Below are 16,884 nucleotides of genomic sequence, written 5' to 3'. Positions count from 1 at the left end.
CTGAACTATCTCCTAACTTTACATCCAGGGATTAAGAATCCTCCCTGCTCAAACAGCCTCACCAAGGACACTTTAGCGAGCTGGAAAGTAACTAGTATTACATGGTGAATTGTCTAGCAGAAGGCCTTCCTCAGCGCTTAAATTCTCAGAGTATTTCCTGGAGGCTTTGGGCTTCTGCCCCACAGGTTTGAAAATGTTTGTCAGAGCTCCGCTACAGCTGAATTTTAAGCCAGGTTTTCCTATAGTGAATGACCATCTTGTATCCTGCCATCATCAGCCTAAGGAATAATTCACTCATAAGTCACAACCAAATCTCTGCCCTTCTGAGCTGCTGCTAAGGTGATGATATATTTTTTTAAGGATCTTCTTTGTCATGGGGAGAAGCTAATTGTAGGTCTATTTGAAGAACATGTTTATACAGCTCCAGAAGGACTGCAGCTCTGCTACACAACTGTGACTTGGTCAAGGAGAGAGAGACAGACAACAGCCACCCAGACTGAATGACTAAACACCAGCCTCTTCCCGGCTGACCGAAAATGCTGTAGCTTCAGCAGCACTTGTCAGTAGAATATCAGGGTGTTACTTGGGACATTCAGCAGCACTAAATACAGCTGGAACTGCACATCTTTTACCACCGAATTACAAGCACCTGGAGGCTTGCTGAACAGGTATTTGAAATACTGTATGTTCATTCTGTTTTGGGGCCTTAGGCTAAAGCAGCAGGTGATGAAGAAGCCATGAGTATTGATGAAAACTTCTGCACAGCATTGGAATATGGACTTCCTCCTACTGCTGGCTGGGGGCTAGGAATTGACCGTCTTGCCATGTTCCTCACAGACTCCAACAACATTAAGGTGGGTTAGGCTGTAATTAGAAAACAGCAAAAGGTAGACCAGTAGTTTTTATGCCTATGGTTACTGTTCTGCTATTTTTTTTCCACAAAAGGCAAAATATTGTTTTGCTTCCCTGCAGCTCTTTGCTGTTTGTAAAGCAGGCAGAAATGAGGATGTGGAATAGGTATAAAATGTCCTGTACTGCAACTTTCCCCAACCTGTGAGATGTCTCCTATGCCCAGAAAACGTGAGGGGGCTAGGGGTGGGTGTGTGCGTGCGTGCGTGCAGGGTTGCATGTGCATCCTTACTGCAAGTGCTGCTGCTTAGGGCATGTTTGCATACGCCTCCGCTTTCCCCTTCCTAACGAGCGATGGGGTGGAAAGAGCAGCCAGGCTGCTGTGAAGCCCAATGTCACTCTGGCAGCCACCCGCCAACTTCTGAGTATTACTGCCCAGGAAAAAGGTAAGATGTGGCAGTTGCAACAGAGTACAGCTTGATCATGTTGGGGGTGGATTGAATCAAAACAAGTTTGGAACCCCTGCCCCATCTCTTTCTTTGTGTATTCTACAGCTCCCTGAAAAGCAGTACAGTACGTAAAGCTCCGTACTTCAGTATTAGACACCTACAGCTTCTTGCAGTAAATTACAATAGGTGACTAGCATTAAGGTCAAATTCAAAAAGCACTTATCCATCTATTTTAGAAGTGTGTCTCCCTCCCCCAGTATCTAAGAAACCAGGTGTGGTCCTGTCTCTGTACCCTCATCTGGGCCAAATTTGTATGCCCCTTCACTGGGCAGCCACAACAACTCTATTACCCTTTTAAGTACCTCTTTTGACAACTGTATTTATAGCACTCATCCTTAACTAGGGGGCAGGTGACTGGGCGTGGAGGCAAATACCAATGCTGGTCCAGACCATGAATTAGGAGAGCAGGAGTTGTCAGTGTAACTACAACTTAATGTATGTGCCTTAACTCTACCTCTCCGGCCAATGGTGCTGAGATGCTTAGAGAATTTAAAGGGCCTTCAGAAGACCCAGGGCCTGATTCTCACTTACACAAAGGCTCTCTTACATTGATCTGTAAATAAATAATATTTACTCCCTCTTTAGGACTCCTTTACTACTAGAACAGGATAAAAGAGCCTTGACTGTGAATAAGAATAAGGTTGAGAGTTTGCTTTTATCAAATTAACTGAAGTGAATCTAAAGCCAATAATTAGTGTTGACAAGTCTTGTAATCTTATTGCAAGTCTTGTGGTAGTTGATGTTTAACTTACCTCAGCTCTTGCAGACAAGTGTTTTTAGGTGAGAATCTCTGCTTTCTTCCTTTCCTCTCTCTCTTTCTCCCCCCCCCCGCACCGCCCCCAAGTTTCTAGTCCTTATAGTTGCAGAGAGAAGCTTGAAAAACTAACGTAAGTGCACTGAAGAGGCTCAAAAATTGAAGGACTAATAAGAACCAAACTTTTTTTTGTTTTAATCCAGTTTCATGACTTTTTGGGAACCTAATGATTTTTTCAAAGTTTTGGGTTTGGCAACACTGACTTGTGGTGTGTGTGTTTCTCCCTACTCTGCTTTAGGAAGTGCTGCTATTCCCAGCAATGAAGCCTGTTGAAAACAAACCTCAGTCTGAGAAACAAGAGAACTGAAGTGCAGTTTAGAGCTAAAGGGCGAAGAACTAACCTAATATCAGAATTTCACATGGAAATTTCCAAGAGTGTTGAGACAATGTGTTAAAGAAAAATACATTAATACAGCGACTCTACTGCAAAAATATGGCATTTTACTAACTAGACTGACAACATAATGACACATTTTGTAAAGGGAAAGTGCTGCATAGGGACAAACCTTTGTCAAGGTAGAATGCAGACTCAAGGTTAGCAGACTTAATATTAGATATGCCAGCTGCATGTGCCTAATGGTTTTCCTTTGCTGTGGATATCTGCTCTGTAGTTGTACTGACAATAAAACCCTTGGAGAGCAGGTCTCTTGTAAATGTCAATATTGTGCCTGCTCACAAGAATGGAACAGATAGGCACAAGCAGGGAAACATTATATGCAACTCTGAAGCTTGCACATGACCATTATGTCTTAATAGTTTACTTTTTATTGCTGTCGTGATAATGTAAGAGTGATTTGAAGATTCTGCAATAAAGCAGAATGTTAAAAGTTGGGGAGATGGTGTGAAAGATGCTGACTGCATTGCTTTCAGTGAAGTGACATGAGAGATGAATTTGGACCATTGCCTTTATTCTTGAAAGTGACCCTTTCAAGATTGACAAGCATATATTTTTACCTACCATTAAAGTTACCACATGGTGGATTCTCAGCTGCCAAAATTATCCCCTGGTACTTTGAATAGGAGAGCTGTAGAAACAGCTGGCAAAAGTTCAGTTTAATGGCTTCTGCTGTAGGTAAAATAGAATTGTGGGGTTCTTAGCCTTGACGAGCTTCCTTTAAGGAACAAAGGAAATGAGTCCAACTTCTAAGGATAAATCCAACAAAGGAGATTACTTCAACTACCTTCTCTCGCTAATATTGGGGGATCAACATGGCTACAACAATCCTGCAAACAACTTATTCTCTGTCATTCCACTGAAGTTCACGGATGTGAATTTGGTTTGCTCAGTCTTGGTTGATACTACTAATCTTGTAATCTGCCTCTTTTCTTCAACATAACCAAACTCTACTTCATATAACTAAGTAAAGACTAAAATGCTTTAGTGTTAATCAGATTTGTATCAATAGCTGCACACCTATGATTTGTACCCATTATTTTTTATTAGCAATGTACAATATATATAATCGTTGTGATGGATATGGGGTTGCTATGTATTAATTCATGAATACTGTATTTCCTATATGGCTGTGCAATTGCTGTAAGGGATGTTTTCTGTCTGACAAGTGTTAAGTCAAAAGGGGCTATTAGTTTCATTTCCTGCTTGTTTTTGCTATGACTAGACAGAAGATACCTCCCAGTAAACCACTTCAGGATTGTTAAGAGAACAGGGACCAGGCTATTAACTGGGAAGACCTACCTGCCTTGGCTCTATGTTAAGAGACTTCTCATGCCTAAGTTTAAGGACTAGAAGGACCCTAAAAAATTGGGATTTGCAAAGGTATTTAGCTACTTGACTTCCATTTGTTATTACCTAAATACCTTTTTGAATCCCACCCTTTGTCACTCTCTAGAAGGAGAAGTGGAGCGGGGAGTCAGTTTCAGGGAAATGGCTACCAAAGACACTTTACAGAGGGACTCTGAAGAAGTTGGTCTTATTTAGCTACCAATACAGGAATAGTAAGCTTGAGGTAGGTAATCAATTTAAAAACCCATGTTCAGATTGTATGGTCACTGTGTATGTACCACTGGTCACAGCTCCCATACCACAGAACTGCAGGAACTGAGTTTAAACTGGGTTTGCTGAACTAATCCTGGTTAGTAAACAGGGATCTGTAACACAGGTCCTGGTCTAGAAGTGGAGAATCACACAACTATAGTGAGAGAGAGGAGAAATTTTGAGGCTTGTCACCTGTTGGGGTGCACTGAGACCCAGAGAGAGACAGGGGTACATCTAACCCTGAAACTGTGACAAGTGTATATATTTCAATAAATAGATACAAACATGGAGATATTTTTTTGAAGGCCTGCCTGAGGTTTTGTTTTGCTGTGGAGTTTATATATCATGACTATTAAACCCTCCCTTTGTTAGCTGTAGACTTCATAAAAATAGCCAATAGTCAATAGATTTGTTCAGTATCACTTTCTCTCTATTTTATTTACTTGAGACTTTCAATCTGTAGTCATGCCAAAAAGAATATATACAGCTTCTGTAGGGAAAAAAACAAACATTAAATCAATGGTTATACCTCAACCCCTAATTTGTTAAAATAAATCTTAAGAAAATAGCACACCACTTAATTAATTCTGATTCTTTTTTTCTCATTAAACTACTTTGGACTTTAAAAAACCATGAAGTAACAGCTTTAAAGATATGCAGGGGATGCACCTCCGGGGATGCATTCTTGGCTTCCTTTGTACAAGTATGGAATCCCTCAGAGCCTAGTTTTCTGTTCTAGTTTTTAAATGCTGCTCTGGTAACACATTTTTGTGCTGGACAAAATGGATACATTTTCCTGCATTTGAGTTCAATAAACTTGTGGAGTATGTTTGGGGCAGTAAGTTGTTTCATTGGAATTATTTCCCTATGTTTTCCCAAGGGACCATCAACCTAGTCAGCTCATGGTACTGTTTACACGCACAAGCTGCCTTATTCCCTTTTGTGCACTTGGTCTGAACTCTGTAGTACGATGTGGATATAACATTTATACTTTCTTAGTAATCTTCAGTGTGTTTTTAATTCTGGGATGATATATGCTCCTTCAACTAGTAAAATCAACCATGAAAAAATTCAATATGAATTTTATACAAACCACTAATATAAACAATGTTGGGGGCATTGTTTCAGGCCAGCAGTACTGCCCAGTGGCAATACTCCAGACTGCTGGCAAGAGTCTGTGGCCACTTTGCCTAGCTGCTAGAGCCAGTGATAATGTCATCCAATGGCAAGAGTTTTGGCTGCCGGGCTTAGCGGCTAGAGCCAATGGTGGTGTTGCCCAAGGGCGAAAGCCGATGTTTGGGGGTAGGGGAATGCGAGCACATCCTACTGCACCAGGTTCCAATCCAGGATCCTTCAAAACAATGGTCCAGTTATATGGCCTAAGGGTGGATGCCCTTATGCCTGCTCCCTGGGTCACTTCCTACCCATTTCTGTTCCTCCATCTGTGCCACAGGTCTGGGGGTTCCCCTCACTGTCTTTTCAGGTCATGCTCCAAAGCATCTTCCTTTATCTGCAGCAACTCATCACCCTTGGCCTCTACTGTTGAAAGGCTTGCAGAAACTTGACTGTGAGGCCTGGGCCTGGCTGCTTGGAGCCCCAGTGGCTTCTCTGCTGGAGGCTGCAGCACCCAATTGCTCTTCTGTTCAGTCAGCCTAGACTCAGCTGCTCCCTTTTGAATCTTCCCTCCTTTGGGATCAGGCCCAGCGGGGGCAAAGGGGTGTGACTTCCTCTGGCCAGAGCAACGCCTTAACCCTCATCTCACCAGTATGAGGTTTGTGTCTCCTCATTACAGACAGACAGGCTCCCATTTAAAAAAAAACACCCTCTTCCTTAGCCTGTAACACATCCTGTGGCACAGAGCATGGTACAGAAGTGAAGCAAAGAGCGGAAGAATCAATTTGGCTTCTTTTGGTCATTTAAACAAAAAAAGTGTCCCTTAAGCCTCTGCTGAAGAACAGAGATATTTGCCTCATCAAATAGGCAAAAGAGATTCACATCTAAGGGCACCACAACTGAAGCATGAACATCTGCAGCTCTGAAGGTTTGTTACTAGTCATTTTGGCCTGGTCTCTAAAGCACCTGACGATCAAGGAGATACCTGGTACCAAACTGGCATTGTTTTCCATTTAATAGACAGTGGCTGCAATATGAAGCTCTGCCATACAACTACTCCCCATAGCTATGTAGGGACTGCTTTGCAGCCCAAAATCCCCACAGTACTGAGTACTACAATCAATTCCCCTCTGCTTGGTTAGCGCCAGGACCAGGTCCTATATGTCTGACTAGCTCAGAAATTTGTACCTCCCTCATTCTATTTGGAAACTACCAAATTTTATTGCCTTTCATCTGAATTCACCTTGTCAGGCCATGCAATACTGTGATGCATATTCATAGCTGCATCTGCAATAAAGTCTCTGTGGATTGTTATCTTATTTTATCTCAATATCAAACACACAGGCTGCACATCAATGAACATGTAGTTTTCTAGATTTTGTATGTCATTTTTTATTGAAGTGCTGTTGCGAAATATAAACAAAAAAAATAATTCTGCAATGTTGGAAGACTATAGTAGGGGTTCTGAGTAGAAATACTATCCAGCATTAAATTAGTTGTATAACTATTCTTTCCTATCTCATGCCTTTTTGCCATAAAGGATGACACTACTTTAAAATTTGGTTCACTTCAAATCCTATTATATTTCCATTATAAATACACTGATAGTGACCAACTCTCTACTGGCCCCAGTTACACCTGTGCAACCCCACTGCCTTCAATGAGATTCCATGGATGTAAGTAAGGGAGTAAGATTGTGCATCACTCGGCATTCATTTGTACACTGACTGTGCATTATTCAGCACTATTCAAGAACTGGCACAGTGAAAGAACCAAATTACTATCTATTATCTTCAATTACAATAGTTCTTCTAGGGTAGGCCTCAATGTCCACAAATATGTAACGGTACTCAAATCTTCTGCTTTCAGGATTCTGTAATAAGGAAAAACATGCAAGGGTTATTTTTTCCCCCTTTAGTAGTTTAAGCATCAGGTGATGCTGGTTATCTGTAACTAATTGAGACAATTTTACCTCTTTCACTTCCACATGGACTGTCCCTTGCTTTCCTCGTTCTGAGCCCTCGATGTAGAACTTCAAGCGCATGTATTTCAATCCATCTTTTACATACTCAATGTGACTAGAAAAAGTAACAAGAAAACATGTTACACATTCTGTGTATTGCAGTTTGAGAAACCATGTACATTGCAGGCATGATTATGTGAAGTGAAACAGCTGTACTCACAGCAATTTTGTCTCAATATGTGATCTTACCTACATGTCAATGCCAAATTGTAATTGTATGGACAGAAGGTCTTAACGCTCACTTGTTAGATATAAGATAAAGGTTCCAGACTGCACTTTTTTAAAAACTATGTGGCTGCCTTGATATTTTAATGAATTGTATTTGAGTTAACACTCTCATCTAGAAAAGTTGCTTAGCTATGTTGGGAAGGAATGTAGTATGTAGTCCAGTGCTTTCAAGAGACACTGGCATGATCATTTAAGCAGAAAAGTTGTTTAACATAGGACCATTTTAGATATCTGAGCAACTACTGTTTCGGTCCCATTTTCAGATCAATTCTGTGGATTCTAGCCATACAGATGTGCACTCAATATCAGTCGTCCGTTGGGAGTTAAAATCAAGAGCAAGAATGCAGAGGTTGATACGTTACTCTACTATTAAATACTAGAAAACAAAAATGAATGCTTATGCATAATGGTGGTTGACTCCAGTTTTATTCAGCTTCAGGAAGTCGGTACATAGGGAAGAAGAAAAACAAACAACAACACAAAAGCCAGTGGTTTTATTGGCTCTGAAGTTTAACTTTGATAGACTTGGTGGCCGATTAAAGATTACTTGCTTGTAGATGTCAAATCTTAAAAGTTTCATTTTGCTGAACTCTTACTACTCAACAGCCAACCAGGAGTGTGGAATAAGCCAGGACTTTTTTGTCAGGCATGGTGGCACTATATAGCTAGTTCCTCCTGCTTGGAGCTATTTCTCTTGAGGTCACTAATTAGATCCCATTGGGAGATGCTAATTTCCTTTATGCTAATGAAGGACTTCCCCATTCTGGTAACTTTGGGTTCAGAAAGGCCAGAGATCCAAAACTATACCCAGTGAGCAGGCCCATAGGTATTCTGAGACTCATGAGATCATGGGTCAGGCCACAGACTTTATTGCAACCTTCCTCAAAAGTCTTGACTCAAAAATAACTTAAAAAAATGCACAGCTAGCAAAAAGTTGGAACTGAAATCTTAGGAACCAAGATTACCTCTTCAGTCAGCTATGGCCTGAGAAGGACAGTTCCTGTTTTTACGGACAGATGCTTAAAACTTCCCTTTTACATTTTAGTATTCAGCAGCTCAACTGTGAACAGCATTTCTGACACACAATCTGGTAAAAAAAAAATTAATCTTTAAGTGGGAGAAGAATTCTTTTCCTTTAAAAAGAACAAAAACACCCTTCAATTTTGGGGTTCAGTTTTTCTACGCAGGCCCATCAATCTGCCTCACACTAAATCCGTTTTGGTAAACTGAAGCCCAAAGGCCCGCATGAAGATTGAGATCTAAGCGCATTGGGCACCGTACTAAGCCATAAGAAGTCCATGCCCCCAAAGTGCTTATAATTTAATTTAAGAAGAGCTAGTGCAAGTGAATATGACAAATAAGAGAGAAGTGGGAATGTAATACATTCTCACACTTTCAGAGGACTACATCCATTTCAAAGGTGTTGTCGGAGATCAAAATGATTACTGTATAGTATGTGCGTAGTGTCAAATGTGAAGAACTATATGACTGAAAAGTGGTCAGTGTTGGACATAAACAGACATTCTGCTGTATCATATTAAAGCTTTTACACAGCATGTTAATTTTAGTATTCTACCACTAAGGTGTTTCTTTAGTTTTCTGCTAGTCTTACAAGAGAAGGAATTAGACCAATTGGAACAGAGGACCTTCGTGCATCTTTACAGTTAGGAGAAGGAAAATAAACCAGTCATTGACTGACTTAAAAAAAGAAGAAAAAAAGACCCTTTTCCAGCCTTCTCTCTTCCTTTAAAAATAAAATGCTTTTCTAGGTGGCAGTTCAGGACAGGGTCTAGCTACTCTTTAAACACAACGGACCGCACCATAATACTTTACAATTTATACAAATAATTCTGTGAGTTAAATGATCAGCACAACTATAAACAGAAGATGAAAAATATTGCGACTGTGTTTGTAACCCTAATAACTCAAATTCTGAGCCTTCAGAAAGATGAACTTGGAAAAAATCTTCCACCTAAAATTGTTCTCAAATGTTCTTTAACCCTAGAAAACACTTGCTATGTGCCATGTAAGTAGCCCTACAAAAAAGGTTGCTCAGTTCTTTTTATAAATGACAGAGCTCAAATATATCCTATGCAGCTAATTTAGTCTAGATGTAAATCTTGACCCAAAGCGTCTTTGCAGAAATAGGTGTTTGTACAGAACAAATGCAAACAGTACCTGACAAGCTGTCGTCTTCCTCGTCGCGTTGGCTCACCATAACCTTTAATGGGTTCACCAAAAACACCTATTACCTAAGAAAAAGAACAGAGATGAGGTATAGCATGTCTAAAGGGTCACATTCAAACACATACTCCAGTGTCATCCCACCTCTTCATCTGAAATCATTTTTGTTTCACCAAATGCTTCTCGTATACGATTGATTGTGACAACCCAAGAATTTAGGAAACAAACTAGAAGACAGCAGCAGATTCATATCAAATAGTATTTCTATATTTCAATGGATTTCTTTATCAACTAATTTCAGAGTAGCAGCCGTGTCAGTCTGTATTTGCAAAAGGAAAATACACCTTAGAGACTAACCAATTTATTTGAGCATAAGCTTTCGTGAGCTACAGCTCACTTCATCGGATGCATTCAGTGGAAAATACAGTGGGGAGATTTATATACATAGAGAACATGAAACAATAATTCAATTATCCTTAAAATCCTATAAAGATCTGCATTATGGGCATCTATCTTAGCTGACAGAATTCTAACTTTTACTTGTACTGTATGTATACTATTTACTTTAGTCTTCCCAGGTTTACACTATACAAAGAAAGAAAGAGCAAAAATGCACTCCCATCTCATCAGAGACATTGTCTCAGAGTATTTCAAAGTTTCAGTTTTAAAAGTAATCTAATAATCTAAATAGCAATGATTCCTTTTATTAAAAACTACAAACAAAAGGTTTTGTCATTTCTATAAATCCGGTTCCAAAGCACAGCAAGAAATCAGCCAGGTGTTTAAACTTAGTTTAGTCAGATCAGAGAGGAAGCATGATTTTGTGGTATGCCACCGGAATGAGGTTATCATTTTTATAAGCCTAGTTCCAAAGTATATATCTCTATTTTTATCTTTCTAATATTTTTGCTATTTCTAGATGAATCCCACCGACACCCTAGTAATCTTGTCTGGAAGGCTATTACACACATTTATGGCTTTGTCTGAATATGTGATTTTTAAGGTCTAGCTTTGAGTTGATTTTTATTTATATCTAGCTATCCTACACAACTTCATGGTCTTATTACTGTTAACTTCATCCTTCCCTCCCTTCTATTTATTAAAATCCCTTTGTTTCAAATTACACTAAGTTTTTTGGGTGAGGGGGAAATGTCTTCCTGAATATCTATACAGCAACTAACTCAATGGTGTTCTGATCTTAATGTGACTCTTGTGCAGTACCACAGTATAAGAGTATATCATTTGGTGAAGAAAGCAGTCAGAAACTACATGATGTACTTTTGTGGCCCCAATTCCCCACTATACTGAATTATGTGTGTGACTGAGTCAACTGGAATTGTCTTTGGAGCTTAATGGTTCAAATCTTCCATTCAAAGAGCATGGAAAACAGCAATTAATAAGAAATCCTTTTGTTCAACTGTGAAACTGTAATTTAGGTTTGAACAACAACCTCTGGGTAAGATCTGCATTTCTCCAAGGCATCGCCATAGATCTTACTGGGACTGGAGGAAGAGAATAGTTCCTTAAAAATCACATAGAACAAACCACCTGAAATAGAGGGAAACAAAAGCAAATAAAATGAGAACTAAACTAATTTGATGAACAATAATGAATACAAAATATTTATAGGGCATATGGGCTTTTTATATAACCTGTAACACCAATCCCAACGAGCACCACTATTAAGTAGGTGAAATCCCTTCCAGCTTCTTTCACTGTAATAGAGAGAAAAAATATAGTAGTTACAATGTCAGTTAATAAGATTAGCATAATTGTATCATATAAATAATTTTCTTCTCTTCTCTGTGCCAGTCTAAGATTCAATTAGCATTTTGGTAAGTAAGTCTCATACTGATAAGGGGGAAAAAAGTCAGCTTTTAGTCCATTCCTTCTGTTATGCCTCAGCAGTAAAATAAAGAGACCATGAAAAGTTTGTCAGTTCCAGAAGAATTTTTTTTAAACCTTTCAATGAGTTTAAACCCAGAACAACCTGTGCTATTGCTCTCACGTTGACATACAAAGCCATTTTCTTTGAAGTTTTAGTAATACATTTTCAGCTGCAAAGTATTCAAGCTGCAATCTAACATTCATTTATAGCAATTTTTTTTAACAAAAGTATGGGGGAAAGAGTCAACACTACTGACAAAGAGACTGTGAATGAGGACTTATCAAGTATGTGAACTATAAATGGCAAAGACGCCACAAAACCATATCCTTTATTTAGTCAATTGTAATTTATTTATAATATTTCATCGTGTACAAGAGTAAGAAGTCTTATTATGAGACCTCATTACAACCTCTGCTATAAAAGCTTGCTTGAGAAGTGGGAAGAGATCACCAATTTGTGTGGATTATAAGGTGTGCTTTTTAGCAAAGTTCAAATTAGTGAGGAAACTTTAATAACCTCTTTTCCTTCCACTTTCCACAGCTGCCTTATCACCTGAGAAGGTTTTGTCCAGAGAAAAAAGTCCTTTCACTTTCTGAAGCTGTGTAACAATCACTTCTTGCTCGAAGGAATGAATGGGAGGAACTAGGGATCATATGATGGAACGGCCATCATTCATTACATAATTACAACCATAATAAATAATAATAATGTTAGAAATAGATAACTGAATTACTATAATTCCAAGAAAAGCCCTCTCCTCCTACTCTACCTCTAAGCAAAGTATTTCATTTTTATTTCACTAGTAGTGGAACTAAACAGAAAAAACTGCTAGAGCCTTTAGGGAACTAAATTGGCTTGCTGTAATAAAAACTACATGTTGTAACTGCTTGACGGATGCTCAAATCATTCAAGATCTTAAGACATTACATTCTGATACTCACTTATGTCCATCAATGAAAATGGAATCTCTTTGGCCTCAGAGAAATAAGATCACATGGTTTAGCATTGTATTTATTCTATTGACGATTTAAGCAAAGAATTATGAATGCCCAAGGCAGTTCCTGGGGATTAATACCTAGTTGAGACACCTCAAACTTGGGATCTCCAAACATGGACCACATCAAAGCCTCTTATGGCCATCTTCCTTCCCATTTGGAACAACATGGACTGCCTCCCCTTCCATTGGTGATCAAATGACAACGTTGATGGCAACTACAGTATCTTAATTATGTACATGGAAATGCACTATTAGGAAAGCATTCACTATTTTTAAGATGTACCAGTTGTAAAGTAGGAGGTAGTACCTGTGATCAGCCAACTCTGCTGGCAACCAGCAAATGGACCACTGTTTGGAAACCGTCTCTTAGGTCACTAAACCCAGCCATTCTTAATCTTCAGGACATAGAATTTATGCGGGCACTTATAGACAACAAATTCCAATTCAGTGAGAAGAGTTTGAGCCACCTCTACATTCCAGTCAGTTTTTTTCCATTTGAACTGATGGATGATGATGTTCAACCTTAGACCATCATTATGGCCATGTGGAAGAAATCCACAAAAGTGAGTTACAGTTTCCATATTAAATAGGAATTGATGAAACTGATATAAAAAATCAATATATAGATGTGGAAATTATTAGCTACAAAGCCCTTTTTCTTCCCACCCAAACTAAAAGAAAAAATATTTTGTTATGTCAATAAGAAAATTTCATGTGTGCATTGGAAGAAGAAAATGATTTTAGAAGAGTTAATTAACAGTCTATTTGAATTTGTATCAGCCTTCAACCTATGTGTTACTGCAATTTTTTTCCAGGGTCTCTGAACCAGGTATCTTCCCTGTTTTCCCATCTATGATCCATCTTGGGTGGCACTTTGTAGAAGCAGAATGTGGACACTCTGCTTGGAAAATGTACTTTTACTTCACCTCCTGGCTTCCTGTTCCATGGGGATGTGGGGACAGCAGGGCTGGGGTGGAACCAAAAGCTGACTGCAGGCAGGCAAAAGGCAAGGGAATGGGAATGTAGTGGTAAACTTATGCAAGCGCGGGGGGGGTCCAGCCATAACTGGGGAGATAGATGGAGAGGCACTGTGTGTTACTTAAGAGGATCCTACAAAATATATTAGGCTTACTCCAATTAGTCTAAATATAAGAGGCCAGCCACTTAGCTGTTTAGTATGCATTAGAAAGTGTGTGATGGAATGCAAAATACAAGCCGAAATTTGCACAAGTGGAGCAGTACTGTCCTGTCTGTCAAACATACACAGGAAAGTTTTCCAAAAAAACAAAATCCCTATTGCTAACAACATCATTAAAGTTGAACTTGAATTAGCAACTCATGGACTTTATTTTTTCTCTAATGTAGACATGTATTCAGAGTCCTCCCCACACCCTCAAACACCTGATGCATCAGATTCTTCCCTCATATGCACAGATACCACTCCCAATAAAGTCAAGAAGAGCTGTAAGGGGGAATCCAAGGGAAATTTTACCCTGTGTGTGGGTAATATACACATACAAGTAAAAAGTTAACGCCCTATGAAGTAGTCATGCAAAACAATGCAGTGTGTACACCAGAGAATGAGTTGCAGCTGTGGGAACCACAGTTTTTAATTCCTCAATTCTGGTTGCCTAAAATCTCAATTGTAAGGGTGCAGCTAGTTCCTGCAGGAACAATCTCTAGAAACAATGCAGGCTGCGACTAACTAATACTGGACATAGGCCCACTTACCTTTCTGAGCAGCCGACACGGGTGCTCCTCCTTTTTGACTTCTTTGCACCGATACTTGTTTACTTTTATTCCCAGCTCTCAGGGACCCCTCCTGGGTCCAGATATTTTGTTTAGCACCTTGGAAAAACATACGAGGGCGCAACACAGATTCTCTGTGAGCAACTTCCTGCCCCCACCTAAAACACCGCGAAGTCCTTAGAAACACCTTCCCATGGGGTGCAAGCAACCACTTTCCTGGAGAGCCTTGTAACTTCTCGCTGCATTGAATAACTCGCATAAACGAAGCAGAAAACATGATGAGGCAAAACAAGTCTTAATATGTTACCAACAACTAAGATCTATGCAGATTAGTTGAACTAAGGCGTCCCTTGATTGCTGCATAGATCTAGCCTACTGTAGTCTGCACCTACGCCACACATGCATAGTGTGTGCACGGAAGGTGCAGCCCTTATGATGAAACAGAATTAGAGCAATCTCTCACTTTGAGTTTTACTTTTACCTTGTTGATTTACTTTAATTGAGAAACCTACATTACCCTTTGCTCGCTGACATTTGCAACTTCCTCGCCATTGCGTTTGCAAAGTTCTCTGGAAAAAAAAAATACCACGAGGCCCTGGGAATTGTAGTTCACAGAAATTCTCTTCACGTCCACGGTTAATAGTGGCTTCAAAGAAAAATGACTACAACTACCATAATGCAAAGCGCCACCCCCTGCTGTTGAAATCAAATTACATGTGACACAAAACTATTGTACTTTCAATCCGCTGGTTCGGGTACAAATAGCACATAACGAAGTGGTAGGGGAGGCTGGACTTTTTATTACCTCCTTTAACTATAAGGGCTTGTGAATGAAAAATAGCGTGTTTTGGTAGTGTTTCTTCTCTTTTGATTTTTTTTTAATATTTCCAATGATCTTCTCCTTAGAAAAACATTATGACCTTGCAATAATGCAAACTGTTCAGGTTTTTTTCAAATAAAGTGGTAAAAATACAAATTTATATATAAAGTCTGCTGCAGTTTCCACGGTATGCATCCGATGAAGTGAGCTGTAGCTCACGAAAGCTCATGCTCAAATAAATTGGTTAGTCTCTAAGGTGCCACAAGTACTCCTTTTCTTTTTACAAAGATTTAAGTACACCTTTAGTCTCATTGTCTTTGCAGGATCTAAGGTTGTCATTTCTTTATGGAAACTGGTGGATGCAAAATCTATTTTAAAAGGCCCCGATCCAGCAACTGGGTCAGCATAGATGTAACTCTGCCCCTATGATTCAAATTCTATTCATTATTTTTCCTCATTTGAATAATTCCTTTGTGGTCAGCATGTACATAAAACTCATACACAATCATGTACATATTTATTAATTAAACTCAGTCAGTAAATAACTGTAGAAAGCCACCACTCAAAAACAGCTGTAAAGATTTTACTCAAACTTTCTAGGAAAATTCACACTCAACAGGAATTTGTTTAAAGAAGTTCTGAGCAATGAAAAAGCAGGAGTCATAATGACAGCTGGAATTCAGTCACAACTTTAGTCTCTGCTGCCTCTAGCATGGACGCTATAATGATGATAATAAAAACAATAACAGAATTTTACTTTAAAACATCTTTAAGAATCTATGCTATCCTGTTCGATAAACAGAGTTGCAATCCTTTATGTCCAAACGGACATATTGAGATGGTGTGTCCAAATGGACTATTGAGATGGTGGCTCATTGTTTATAAATTCTTTGTAATATTAGATGTATTTTAATATTTTCTTTAGGCCCTATCTACATAAAACTTTCATTGGAGTTTATATCCAGTGCTTAATAACCAATAATACCTACCATCTTTATAGTGCTTTACATTTTCAAAGCACTTTACAGCCTTGCTGTTAAACTCAGTTGGAAGTCCCATGTAGATGGGACTTTTGGTGCAAAATTTGAATCCAAACTTCTCCAAAATTTGGGGGTTGTGACAAAGTCAGTCTTGACAGACATAAAAGAGCAGTCCTGTTGGATTCTGGGAAGTGGGCTAAAGGACCTCTCGCCCCCTCCCAGGATGAGGTGAAGCAGGTACCCTGCCACAGGGTGTTCAGATGCCGAGTTTTGGTTTACTCCAATATAGCGATGAGGGGACATCTCTAAATTTGGATTCTGGGCTTTCAGTGAATCTATCTCCAGTTAGGTGTAGTGATAAGAACTACATTTCACCTTACATAATAATATATTGGCTTTATACGTATGTCTCCTTCTACTGGGTGAGTGCAATGACTATACTAACCTATTATCCCTCACACTTCTACTTCTGCCAAATAACCTCACACTGAATTTACTCCCTGCTGGTGGCTGTAGTAGGTAGTGCCTGTCTGAATATTACCACGGTTACCCTGAGATCCCTATGTATTTATGTATACAGCTCCATAAGTTCCCTTCTCTGTTACAAATGTAATGGTTTTCTTTGGTCCAGTCTGTATCATGTACCTAGCACACTTTAGGTTGCTGTATAAATAAGTTAAGAAGATCACCAAAACCAATAATAATATACTAATAAAAATACTTTGGTGGTCACA

At 39.2% G+C, this 16,884-nt stretch overlaps 2 protein-coding genes across 5 annotated transcripts in view; one reads left to right on the top strand and one right to left on the bottom strand.

Annotated features, from left to right (window-relative positions):
* LOC140906883 (lysine--tRNA ligase-like) overlaps positions 1-8,450 on the top strand; it is a 38,468-nt gene extending 30,018 nt beyond the window's left edge. For both annotated transcript variants that reach the window (XM_073331762.1, XM_073331763.1), the window contains 2 exons: positions 711-854; positions 2,411-8,450. In XM_073331762.1, coding sequence (XP_073187863.1) covers positions 711-854; positions 2,411-2,479 — 213 coding nt within the window. In that variant the 3' untranslated portion in view covers positions 2,480-8,450. The remainder of the gene's footprint in view (positions 1-710; positions 855-2,410) is intronic.
* TIMM21 (translocase of inner mitochondrial membrane 21) lies at positions 4,432-14,945 on the bottom strand. 3 transcript variants are annotated; one of them, XM_073331764.1, is made up of 7 exons: positions 14,333-14,945; positions 11,369-11,431; positions 11,167-11,264; positions 9,711-9,784; positions 7,254-7,359; positions 7,083-7,154; positions 4,455-4,658 (listed from the first exon to the last, which is right to left on the bottom strand). In XM_073331764.1, the coding sequence occupies exons 1-7, from the start codon at positions 14,625-14,627 to the stop codon at positions 4,632-4,634; spliced, it is 735 nt and encodes a 244-aa protein (XP_073187865.1). In that variant the 5' UTR covers positions 14,628-14,945; the 3' UTR covers positions 4,455-4,631. The 3 variants fall into 3 exon arrangements, with proteins under 3 accessions (XP_073187867.1, XP_073187865.1, XP_073187866.1); XM_073331766.1 differs by lacking the exon at positions 7,083-7,154 and having other exon boundaries at positions 4,432-4,658; XM_073331765.1 differs by lacking the exon at positions 4,455-4,658 and having other exon boundaries at positions 6,824-7,154; positions 14,333-14,944.
* Between the last annotated feature and the right edge of the window lie 1,939 nt (positions 14,946-16,884).

The sequence above is a fragment of the Lepidochelys kempii genome, chromosome 2, assembly GCF_965140265.1.
Source record: "Lepidochelys kempii isolate rLepKem1 chromosome 2, rLepKem1.hap2, whole genome shotgun sequence".
NCBI classification, from domain to species: Eukaryota; Metazoa; Chordata; order Testudines; family Cheloniidae; genus Lepidochelys; species Lepidochelys kempii.
The sequence above is the reverse complement of the archived record's forward strand: the minus strand, read 5'-3'. Positions and strand labels throughout refer to the sequence as shown.

Coding starts and splice junctions, on each gene's coding strand:
- TIMM21 (XM_073331764.1), bottom strand. CDS start 14,627: ATGTTTTCTGCTTCGTTTATGCGAGTTATTCAATGCAGCGAGAAGTTA. Junction 11,265..11,368: donor CGTTGGGATTGGTGTTACAG/GTTATATAAAAA, acceptor CCTCTATTTCAG/GTGGTTTGTTCTATGTGATT. Junction 4,659..7,082: donor CCTACCCTAGAAGAACTATT/GTAATTGAAGAT, acceptor TTTTCCCTACAG/AAGCTGTATATATTCTTTTT.